The 12,451-nt window shown below is 38.0% G+C and overlaps 1 protein-coding gene across 2 annotated transcripts in view; it reads right to left on the minus strand.

The window, feature by feature from the left end:
• MED27 (mediator complex subunit 27) overlaps positions 1-12,451 on the minus strand; it is a 91,975-nt gene that overhangs the window by 24,417 nt on the left and 55,107 nt on the right. For both annotated transcript variants that reach the window (XM_074161187.1, XM_074161188.1), the window contains exon 4: positions 4,111-4,204. In XM_074161187.1, the coding sequence (XP_074017288.1) occupies positions 4,111-4,204 (94 nt within the window). The remainder of the gene's footprint in view (positions 1-4,110; positions 4,205-12,451) is intronic.

Genomic DNA, 12,451 nt, shown 5'->3' on the forward strand with positions numbered 1-12,451 from the left:
ATCATTAAATTGTTTCCAATCAAGTAAGACATCAATACTTACTTCAAATCACTTCGCAAATTTCCCCCCCCTTCTCCCAGTTCTTCAAGATCACAGTCTCTTGAACAAAAATCAGTTTGAGGGCCTTTCTTAATGGGCAAACAATACATTTTAGAATCCCCTTTTCCAACAGAAAATAATAATGATTTTATGTAAAACATTGATAAACAAAAATGAGACACAAGAAAGTATTCTGGTTTAGAGAACAGATGTCTATTTGCAATTAATACAGTCCCATTTCATACAATCAGACTGTTTAAAATGCTTGGAACAAGACTTGAAAGTTTAAATGCAAATGCATCTGATTATGTGGAGAATTAATAAAATTGTATAAAAACAAGTTTCATATTTTTGTATGAGATCTATTAAAATCTAGGCATCAGTATACATTAAAAAAATTAATTTCTCATCAAAAATTTCTAAGATAACATGAAAAGAAGAAATCATGTTTTCTGCCATGAGCTTTGGTTTGGCAGAAACAATTCCATTTTTGAAATTGGAAGTTAACTTATACAAATAATTATCCTTTAGAAACAGCTGAAATTACAGAAAACTATTTAATTATCTGTAAAAATATTTACCTCGTGTTTGCAACTTCTATAGTAGTGTTTTTATATATATGATTTTAAAGACAAAGTAGTTCCCAGATGAAGACAAGAAAATCTGCACCTGACTAGGACTGGCTGAGTGCAGGAGCCTAAGGAAGTTATATTTGTCAGCTGGGAAAACGGGGCTAATGTTTACTGTTTTCTAAAATATTTCTGATATTAATGAATGAATTGTACAGAGCATTTAAGTGTTTCGCACTGAAAAAGAACGTATCATTTATTTTGATAATGGAAACAAGGTGTGTGAAACAATCACCCCAACAAGTTAATCTATTAGAAAAAATAATGTATATCTAGGAATACAACTAATCATTCGAAAGAAGCAAAAATCTAGGTATTTCTCATTAATTAAAAATCAATTCATGTTTTCTTAACATAGGAGACGAGGTTTATCTATTTACAATTCCTGGCATTTGACCAACAAAATCTCACAAAAACCTTAAGGAGTCCGCAGTTCCCTCTGCTGCTGCTGGAAATTAATTTTGCATAACACTGTTATTAAAGCTGATATAATTCTATGTTTAGTCTTTTTTATGCATAGTGCGATTAAAAGATTAATTGAAAAATCACTAGTGAAGATTGGGATTAAACAGCACCTTGAAATGCCATGATAAACTGCTTTTAAAATCAGTTGAGGATTTCACACAGCTCTGAAAGGTTTCAATTATTTATGTGTTTGGTCTGTGTAGCATAAATCCAGACTAATGAGGTACAATTGCTGTGTATAAATCTAAAGCAGAAAAAACCTCTCCTTATTGTCTGGAGGAAGCTGTAACCTCAAAGGACTAGGAGGCAGCAACCTTTCAAGACACAGCATTTATGCTCTCAGGAATAGTTTATTTTTCTTTTTGCCTGAGGTTCTGGGCTGATGCAGGAGCCGTACCCCCGTTAGGAAGAACCCAGCTTCACACAGAGGTTACTCGCCAGAAGGGTGAGCCCAGCTGGCTCACAGTGCTAGTAATTATTCCTCTTGAAACACCGGATGAACCTTAAATCGTGAGAGTCCCACCTCTACAGCTAAAGACATAAATTGATTTGCATGTGCACATGAAGTCGTACAGTCTGGGGCTGAAACTTTCTGCATTAGGTCTTTTTTTATTTTGTCCTACGAATGATTTATTTGGCAAAATCTCCAGCTATTCTGAAGTTTTAAAGAATCTCACAGGCACGCCCTTCCTCTTCTTCCCCATCTCCTTCCACTCATTTGCACATTCTTAATATATTATAGTGCTTACCAGTGCCTTTGGAGATGAATGCATGTTTTTTTCCTGGTAAATGGAATGATTGTGTTTAAAGATGTTTGAATAGAACAACTAGACCTCTGCATCAAAGACTTTCATGACCAGCAGCATGTATAATATTAACAGTCCAAGGATGAAAATGGTTGAGATTATACAGTTAGTTAATTAACTCTGGACAAACAGCAGGGTTGTGAACTATTTTTAAATAAAATAAGCATTATCTGAATCCTTTGGTATTGCGGTAAACCACACTGCTCCAAGGGAGCAACTCCAAATCTAACTTGGGATAAGTTCAGAGTGAGAAATCACAGGTTCTGAAGAAACCTCCCTTCTTCTGGGGGAGGTGCTCTTCACGCTGCCCGTCCTGCAGCACCTTTCACTCAATGATTTGTGGCTGAAAACAGCAAAAGCTTTTGTAGCAGTCAGGGCCAGATGGAAAGTGCCATATTGGCAACATCAACTGAGACAGATGGGAAAGAGGGAAAACCTGCCTAAAAGAAAAAATGATAAACCCATCACACAATCACATACAAAAATACTTTAAAAACAATCTTTTTGATCTCTGATCCAAGGAAAACATGCATACCACTGGTTCAGTACAGGGCTGCAATCTTGTACCAACAATAATAACCTTGATTTAGACAGCAACTGCAACATGGAAATCGCTAAATTACTACTGCTTGTAAAAGGGGCTTCTCTTACAGTTACCATCCTTCCACCCTACCTTATTCCTTATCAGTCACATCCAAGATAATTTACCCTATTTCCTAATCGTGCCTGAATCTTGAAAAGCATCATCCACTTTCTGACCTCAAAAAGTCACCAGAAGTAGAAGGCACTATATCTAAAGAGGGGCTCTAAGAGAATAGAAAGGGTTTCAAAGTAAAGAAGTAAACCCAGACATTTTTCTATAGCAAAATAGTTAAATATAAAGTCAGCTTAAGAGGAAATGCAAGAGCTTCCAAGACTTATAGCTTCTTAAGACTCCACTGATTAATTCAATTCTTTTCTGGAATATATTGTTCCACTTCGTGAATCCAACAATTGCAGATTAAATGTTTAATGCCAGCTGTTTATTTTAACCTCTGACTCAGTTAATCTCTTGCAAATTTGGGGCTGTTCAAAGAAAGTTAATAATGGGATGTTAGACAGTTGATTAATTAAAACTAAACATAACCACAGCTATACTTACTATAGAGAAATTAATAGAACATTTGAACTATACAGGCAAAAATCTAACCAGAATAGTGTTTTAAAGTCAACAAACTCTAAAAACAATGTAAAATCTAAGGAGCAATTCTAACGTTGAACTTATATTGACTCAACAATTTTGTTTTGACAAAATATCTGATTGTCGGATTCATTTTACCATTTGCTTGGAAACAAGAAATTTACTCACATGTACACTACACCCAAGCCTTTTGGAATAGGCTGTGTGAGAAAGGAAAAACTAAGGAAGTGCCATGAGAATTCTGAGATGGAAAAGACTGATCCAGCCTCAGTTCTTCACCTGTGTATATGGTATATTTTCTAGTTTTATTTAAAATTTGGCAGAAGGTGAGACTTCTGCCTTTCACCCTACTAGAGGAAAATCAGCATCCAACTGCCACGCTACAGACTCCACTTTCACGTTGCTGTCTTAGAGTAAAAGCTTTAAAGACTTCTCTTGCTACAAGCAAAGAGCTGCCTCTGAAAATGGATATGAACAATAGGTTCTTCTGGAATGAAATCTTGCTTGGTCAGGCAGAAATAAGTCGAACGTATTGGGCTTGTTTATCTCTATTCCAGCCTTTACCGTTCATTTACTTCAAAGGCAAATTCTTGACCTCATCATATAACAGAAATTCACTGACCCAAGAACAATTTGAACAAATTTAAATCATATTGGTTTCCTCTTTCTTTTCTTCCTCTCATCACTCTTTTCCTTCTTAATTATGATGATTAAGACTCACTCATTGCCAGGGCTGCTTGAAAAACGTTGCGAATATTTGAGTTTGCACTCATATTTGTACAATCACGTTTAACCATACAAAGTAATATATCTTTCATTTAAAGGTGAAATTCTTTTTATCGCTCATTTGCCTAAGAGCAAGAAAGATCCTATAATCCTGTGAGAAATGAAGAACAGGACATTTCTGAAAAAAAAAGATAACCTGCATTTTAGGAACAGTAATTAAATCCCTTAAGAAATCCATCTCAAGAGATTAAATGATCCAACTCACCAGAAGCATTGCCGAGGTCCCATTTGGCCGGGATAGCTGGATGGACATTTCAGGGAACATCCTATCAATGCGATTGATCACATCGTCAACGTATCTGCCGAACAAACCAAAACAACAGAATTAACACACATGCTCTATGCCACAGACTCAGACTTTCCTGAATTAAATTCTCTTTGATACCTCCATATTCTTCAAAAACACATGTAAACATAATTCAAAAAGTTATTGATACGAGGAAACACACCAAAGCCCTATGTAAATTGTTTTAAAAATTACTCTGCTATTAAAAACATGCACTTACTTAATTTTCAGTCCCAATCTGTCACCCTAAAAATCTTGCCAACACATTTCTATACTTTTGCCTCAGGGGGTTGAAGGATACATTATCAAAATTACTCTTCCAGGGTAGGAATTCATAGGTTGTCACCTCCTTACCCTCTCTTTGATAAACTAAACAGATAGAGGTTTTCTCAAAGTCTTCAGATTTTTTTTTTCTTCTGAATCTTTCCAATTTATTTCATGCACTGGTGACTCTGAAACTGGCTAGTACATTCCAGGAGTTTCTCTGGGGTAATCAAACACAGAGGAAAAATAACATCCTTTCTGCTGGGTAGGATCTCTCTGCTCCTGCAGGCCAAAGGGAGCGGGAATATACTTGTCCTGGTATCATATTAAGAGCTGACATCCATTAACAGCAAAACCTTCCTTTCAGAGACCTTGTTTCCCAGGACACATCGCCCCATCCCATGGGCATGTCTCATCCTTCAGCCATTCCTCTGGACACATTAAAATGCACAGTATTTGCTTTAGCAGAGTTTATAGGACAGTCTGTATCATCTGTGCCCTCATCTGTCCTCCGGTCCTACTTTTAGTTCTCCTGAAGAATGCAGAGAACAAGGCAGCAGTGCCCCTCCCTTATCATATGCATCTACAAACTCTGCAACTCGATCAGATCCATGAATTAATTTATTGATAAAACTGGTTTCATGCAAGCCCATAAGTACTCTGAAAAAAAGATTTTGGAAAAAGTGGTTACCCCAGTTGGATTAACAGTAAAACTGAACAATCTAATTATTTCCCTTTAGCTTGCTTAAATAAAGGCAAAAAATGTTGAATTCTTGCTCTTCAAAGTCATTCAGTTCTAATGTTATTTGCTAACCCCCCCTCTCCCAAAAAACAATGAGGTTCTATGCTCCAATTGCTACTTTGCAAGGGATTAAAAATCATCAGAAAAAATAACATAACATCAAGAAAGCTACACTTACACAGCTGGTAAAGTCAGCCCACTTTTAAAAGTAACAAAAGAATGGAATTAGTTATGACAACTTTGCATAAAAATCTTAATCCGCACCTCTCGTGCAGAAAATCCTTTCCCCCTTCACTGGAATGACTCATTAAGAGCTCACTTGCTGATAAGCAAAGACAAAATATCCATAAGCCAAGAACTTCCTTAGCACAGTGAAAAAGGAGACACGCAAGACACTGCTTCAGGATGAGTAAGTTACACACGGACAGGACGCACCTCACTGATTTTAAACATTACTCAATCCCATACTTTTTTTTTTTATACAGCATGAAAATTCATACTATTTCATAAACGCAATTACTCCAGGCTCCACAAATAAATTCAGCTACTGCTTGGGTGTGAATAGAGACTGTGAAACAGGCAGGGGGAGATTCCGTGTTTCTCGATTAGCGTGTGGTTGGGAACGTGTCTTCTAGCCTTGCACGCTATGATGCAGACCATTGCATAACTTAAGTTTTCTAATATTCCAAGCTTTGGGCAATAATAAGTTAAAACCAAACAAAATATGAAGTTACATAAAACAAGACACTGACACAGTCTATATGCATTAAGGAAGGAAAAGTCAAGTAATTTTAAATTACATAAACAACAGTTGGGCTTGGGCATTTAATCTGCTTAGGTCCTTCTGAAAAATGCCAGTGGACATGTACATTTATCCTTTGAAAATGTGATCCAGGCTGGCTGGAAGCAATCAGTTCTTCAACTCTTTCTTGGAATCGACTATTTGTTAAATGTAAAACTTGTCTTGACCACCTGCCTTAAAACTTGACTCAGACCCAACTGTCACCTTGTACTACCTGAGCAGGATAAGGCAGAGCAGGGAATTCACAGAGAGCTCGTGAAGAGTCTTCCCCTTAAGTGAAATCAAACATACAGCAAAACAGGAATTTTCTAATTTGTATTAACCAGCTCCTGAAAGAACTTAAAGATGAGTTACTAAGATACTCTGGGCTTAGAAGCCTGTTAATGTTGTATCGCTCTTCATAGGTCATTTGACAAAAAAAGAAAATTAAAATGAAATACAACGTTTTACTTCAGCAAGGCTCAGCAACTCTATGAGGACCCCCCCCACAGGAGCCTTTTGCCTTCTCTTCTCAGTCAAGGGGATGTCAGAGGAAATCCAAGACCAATATAATAAAAGAGCACTGATGTATGTAGCATTGTTTTGCCCCTTTGCCTTTTTTCAAGTAGACATCAGGGTTTCCTGAGGACACATCAGAACAGAAGGATTCTTCAAAGATGCATATATAATTACTAAATTAGCCTGACTACATGGCGGCCTCAAATATAAAATGACAAACAACCTAATCTAAGGCAAAATTCTTCTATAGATATGCCCTTCAGAGAGGACATCTGGTAAAACATCTTGCGAAGGGATGGATATGATAAATCGGATGCAGCAAAGTAATGTAAAAGTGTAACTAGTGACGACTTTAGAGAAAACTGAAGAACATATGATAAAGACAAGATAAAGTGCATTCCTGAGGCGGCTGGAAAGAGGGTCAGAGAAAAAGCTACTCTCTGGAACTCATTTTATAGAACTGAAATGCATTAATTTAGTGCCAAAATAAGCAGAGTCACAATTTACACATCTCTGCCCAATCAGTTTTAGCTCAAAAATATGATAGTTCCTATTTATGTTACAGAAACTCTTACACAGTCTCAGAGAAGCGTAGCAGTTAAAGATGGAGAAAAGTCTAATTTTACTTTGCCAATAAGCACTTCTAACTTTTAACGTACTTACCACATCTCAGTTTTCTCCTACTTATAAAAAATGCTGGTTGGAATGAGCATTTACAAACCCAGGAGAAATAACGCAAAGCAGAGAAAAGCAAATGGAAATAGACTTGCTCAACCATTTGGCATATCTTCATCTTAAGAAAAAAAATTTCATGGAATTCTCAAAAATAAATACCAGTTAAAATGATATGGTAGTAGCATCCCTTCTTGACCTAGAACATTGTTCCACCCAGGAAGGGTTGAATAGAGCATCTAGACAAACTCCTTCCCTGTTGCTCCTCTATCATGCAAATGATGCTCAAAAAGGTCTAAAGACAGACCACAAACGACTGCAGAAGATCATACCCAGCAGTCTATGTATTCAATTACAGCACAGTATTTAAACTCTCTATATACAAAATTTGCACCAATCTCCCTCTGCATTTTTTTTTAACCCTTCTCTCCTCCTCGACACAGATTCATTATTTTTAAGGAAGTTTCAGAATTATATTTTTGACCGAAAATCTTCATTTTAAAAGCAATAAATAGTATCATTCAGTGGTATGTATCTGAATGTGCAAGAGAACCAGCCAGTAAGATCAGACCTGACATCAGACGCTCTTCAAGGCTGTCAACACTATACATTGTTTTCATTTTAATGTAGCAGAATACTTTCTTCCACGAACATGCTATATTAATACTGCAAAAGTCAAAACATAGCAATCTACTTCATGAACGGTAGCAATGACTAAAATTAATTCAAAATGTTACGCTCCAACGTGCTATGAACACGCAGAAAAATCAACACTGGAATAAAGTAACAGCGATATTCTTTGAAAAACCTCTCTGCCGTTTTGCGTCTACATAAATCCTTTAGTCTGTTATTAGAAGAATACAATACAATGCCTGGGACAGACAGAAGACACTTTTGAAGCCAGTTAGAAAATACTATTTATAAGGGACTAATTAGTTATGGAAAATGCTAAACGAGAAGTTTCATACTAAACATCAGGTTGACAAGGTAGAAATAATTCAGGAACCATCTTTGTAGATGAATGGTTTTCTAACACCTCTTTGATTCACATAAAGGCCCCCCAAAAGACAGTAATATAGAAAAGTAACCCATTATAAATGCCTTTCAATTCCATACTGGACAGATGGCTTAGTTATCTAATGTGACCTCTCTTCTTCATTTTTTTTTTTTATTTTTACTGGATTAGATCCAGCAATCTGATGTTAGTGTGATGTTTAACAGCTTAGACAAGATTTAAATAGCATTTATCCCACACAGTGTTTAACTTGCATGCTGTTCATTTTTTCCACTCAATACAACAATTTAAAAATTAGGAATATAGGTATTAATAATTTTCTAAGGAGGTCTTTCAGAAGAAAGAAAATTTTGCTAAATGATCTTGGGAAAACAGAAAAAGAGAGAGAGAAGTACACATTTGTAATATAACAGAGCGTAATCTTTCCCATACACTCAGTGGAAAAATCACGACATATGAGACAAAGAGGAACTCTACGAATCTGTTGAATCTGGATTCATGATATTCTGGACAGCAACCGGGGAAAATCTCCACACATTCTCCCACTTACTAGATTACTTGCTCCCAGATTATGGGGTTTTTTGGCTTTTAGCTCCTATTTTTCAACACAGCTAATAATTTCTTGTCACGTCTGATATTTCAGAAGCAGGGGCTGGCCCTGCAGACTCTTTTCTATGTAGCGTTCGCTAATAAAGGCATTGGTGCAAAGCGCCTGCCTGCACTTTACTAAGACCTATGGAACAGCCGTTTTTTGCAGAACCAGACTCAATATATAACTTAAAGCTTTTAGCAGTGGCAGGATTTTAAGTCTTACAGATTTTATAAAGAGACTAAATAGTTTTCAGGCAACCTGACTAGAGGAATATTGTATTTTAAAACATACAAGGTAGTCACAGTTCTAGTGCATTTTATTAATCAATGAATTAAAGTTTTGATTTGATTCAGCTACCTGCTGAGCAAGTCTCTGCAGGTAGCAAATTCAAGTTGATAGAAAGCTTTTCAGAAGCATCAATTAACAATAGTTATTAAAACAGTGACCTCTGCCAGCTTTTGTGAGATGACACTTCCTGCTTGGTTAGGCAATGAAGAGCGTGAAAAGAAATTCAACAACTCTCAAGCTGAGAATGCGACTTCAAGTCTCAAGACTAAATGAGACAGCTGGTGCAATCCGTGACATCTGTGCATCAATCCTGGAAGTCTCTGTCTCCTTCCTCAAATTCCACAGGTTTTGTGGTGGTTTATTTTTTTAAATTGTTAATTCAGGCTCTTGTGCTTTACATCTCTGGAACCTCTATAAAAACGCTCACGTTTCCTGGCTCCAGTTCTAAAATCACTTGCTTGTTTTGACCAACTTCTCCTCCAGCTATACACCTCCTTGCCAGGCTACCTTCTCTTACAGTTGTTAACACCGTCCTCTTGTCCTTTCTGAACAAACTGATGCAGTGGTTCCTTCTCTCTTCTCACCCAGTTTCCAGCTTTCTGTTGGTGGAAGACTCCAGCCAGGCTCCTCCTGGCTCGTCTTGTTTCCTTCTGTTCCCTTCCCATCTGCACACCAACTCTGTCTTCTGCTACTCCTTCAATGCCTCCATTCCTGCTGTGAAATCTTTATTCATGACACATTACAAAGGAAAAATGTTAACCTCATTCAAATAACTGACTTCTAACTACCATGAGGTAAGCTGAGGGCAGAAGGGGCAAACCTGAGCCTCTCAAGTTATAAACGGCTTTTCAGTCTTGGGGCTACAACACGTGATCAACATGGGGGAGTTTGGGCACTGGAGCGTCTTGGTAATAAGGATCCACAGGTGTGGGAAGGAGCAAACCAGAATGCGTGGATTGTAAGGAACAAATTTGCTACGAGACTTTAGACAAAGGTCCTAAGGAACAAAATTGCTAAGATTCACGCTCAACTCCTCCCCAGGCTGTGGTGGAAAAGTGAGACAACACACATCTGAAAGTGCTGACAGATTCAACTCCAAACCCGCAAGAAGGCAGCTTCCCATTTATTCTTGCAAGTTAGCTTGTTTTCAACTTCGCCGGGGATGTTATTTCGGTCATAGATGAATTACGTTTCATTATTGAGTGGATGCAAAAGATTAAGTTATGTGCTTAAATAGTCTCGAAGTGTTTACATATAAACACAGGGTGGTCGGCTTCAAAAGCATATGCACATAGAGCTGTATCAAACACTTAACCATCTGCACTTCTCACTCACAAAAGGCCAAACCTGGTACAGCACTTAAGGATACACGCAAAGTCGTTTGGACAGTTCTCTAGAAGCCAAGGCATAGTGTTTTAGGGTTGGATTTACAAAGACATTTAGAAACCTGAGGCTGTGATTCAACAATTTTCAGACTTCAGCACCAATAGTGACATAAGGCACTGACACATCCCCTCCCGCACGCTGCGGTGTACGGCCCCCACAACTCTGCTGTACTGGAAGAGCTGGATCACACAACTGATCTGGCTTTTTTTTAAAAAAAAAAAAAAAAAAAAAAGAAAAGAGAACAAAAATGCATTAGTTTAAATCTAAACCAGTTTCCTGATTCAGCTCCCCGTGTGGCTGCACACGTTGTGTGCCAGCACAACTCCTGCTGGGACCACACAACACAGGCCAGCAATACTATACATTGGGGTCATGCTATTACAAATAATAAAATATTGGTTTATGGTAAAATGTGTTACTTATACTGCATTGTTTGTACAACAAACGTAATTCTGAATTCTTCAGCACTACTGTGAATCCATTGATAAGCTATGTGGTGTATACCTGCAAGGAATGTCCTCAAAGGTGGGAGTTGAGAGTGATGCTACAAACACACGCGGGGCCTCGTGGTGAATGTTCATGAAATGCAGACCTGCCTCTGAATCAGTCTCGGAACATCCGCATATTTAAGTTAAATATGAACAGCTCTTTAATGCACTCTAAAAACATGTATTTTGCCAGTGCACAGTTTATTTTTTAAGACTGAGCAGAGAGACATCTGTTCACAATATCAAACTCCAGCGCACCACCTTAAAAAGCATAACTTTAATAAGGAAAACTTTAAGTAACAAATAGAGACCTTGCAGTCAAATTCCCGTAGATATTTTATTATATTGCTGAAATAGTTTTCTTTGTATTACGTGGAATGCTCTTCAAAATGCCTTTAATTCACAGCAGTAATCAAGAGAGGAATATGGATATTAGAACGTGTGAAAGCTGGTTAACAGAATAAGCATGAATCTACTTTACAGTCATCACCAGTTCTTGTCTGAGCCTGTTACTGGTCTGTGCTTTACGGAAAATATCATTAACTCCTTTATACGTACCTCGAGAGGAAAAACAGCCCTCCCTAACTATGCAGCATCAGTGGTAATAGAATTTCAGAAGCAATACTTCACAGCACATATGTATTGTTTATATTTCCACTTCTTCATGAAACTAGATGTTGCTCCACAGCCCAAAGATAAACGCTAACAACAGTAATTTTCAGGGGCCTGGTTGAGAATTGGAGTTATTACATCAGTGTTTATCTACAAAGATGGTTCTTGAACTACTCCTAACTCATCAAGCAATTTGCACCCCACCTGTTAGCCTAAATGTGCACGCACACATGTGTTTCCATACAGTAAAGCTGTGCCAAAAGAACTCAAGAAAAGCTCAGGTCAAGAAATCCAGCTGGCCTTTACAGAAAATAGTTTGCACAAACTCCATGCTGGGGTGTGAGAGACTGATAATCCCCACCTCTCCAGCACCTGCAGTCGAGCAGAGTTCAGCTGAGGTTGCTCAGGTCCGCACTGCCCAGTGAAGCCACCTCTCCTGCGCTCCCCAGTCAATCCCTGCAGCAAGGAAGAGAGGACTCAGCTGTGACAGGCTGATGGTCAGTAAACACTAGACGATGCTTCGATAAAGGACTCAAAGTAACACACCAAGTTCAGTCCTGCATCTAGAAAAGATGAGGGGGCTGGGCTGGTTTTCGGCCCACCTGCCCAGCCAGATTCCCAAACAAAGTAGGGCTCCCTGCAGATGGGAAAGGTCCCACCGTGTGGACAGTGGCTGATGGGATCCTGATGCTGTACATTACTCCACGCTGTCATTCCTGAATTCATCCTTCTCAAGCTCTAGTTCAGTATTTTCTAACATGTTATTTTCAGCTCTGCTATTGAAGAATTATTTCAATAGCAAAGTCTTCTCACTTTACTTCTGTGCTTTATTTCTCCCTCAACAGAGCAGAAATTACAGTACTTACCTCCTTGTATGAAAAGCAACAGATGATGCACGATA

Source organism: Numenius arquata, chromosome 19 (assembly GCF_964106895.1).
Source record: "Numenius arquata chromosome 19, bNumArq3.hap1.1, whole genome shotgun sequence".
In the NCBI taxonomy this organism is placed as follows: domain Eukaryota; kingdom Metazoa; phylum Chordata; class Aves; order Charadriiformes; family Scolopacidae; genus Numenius; species Numenius arquata.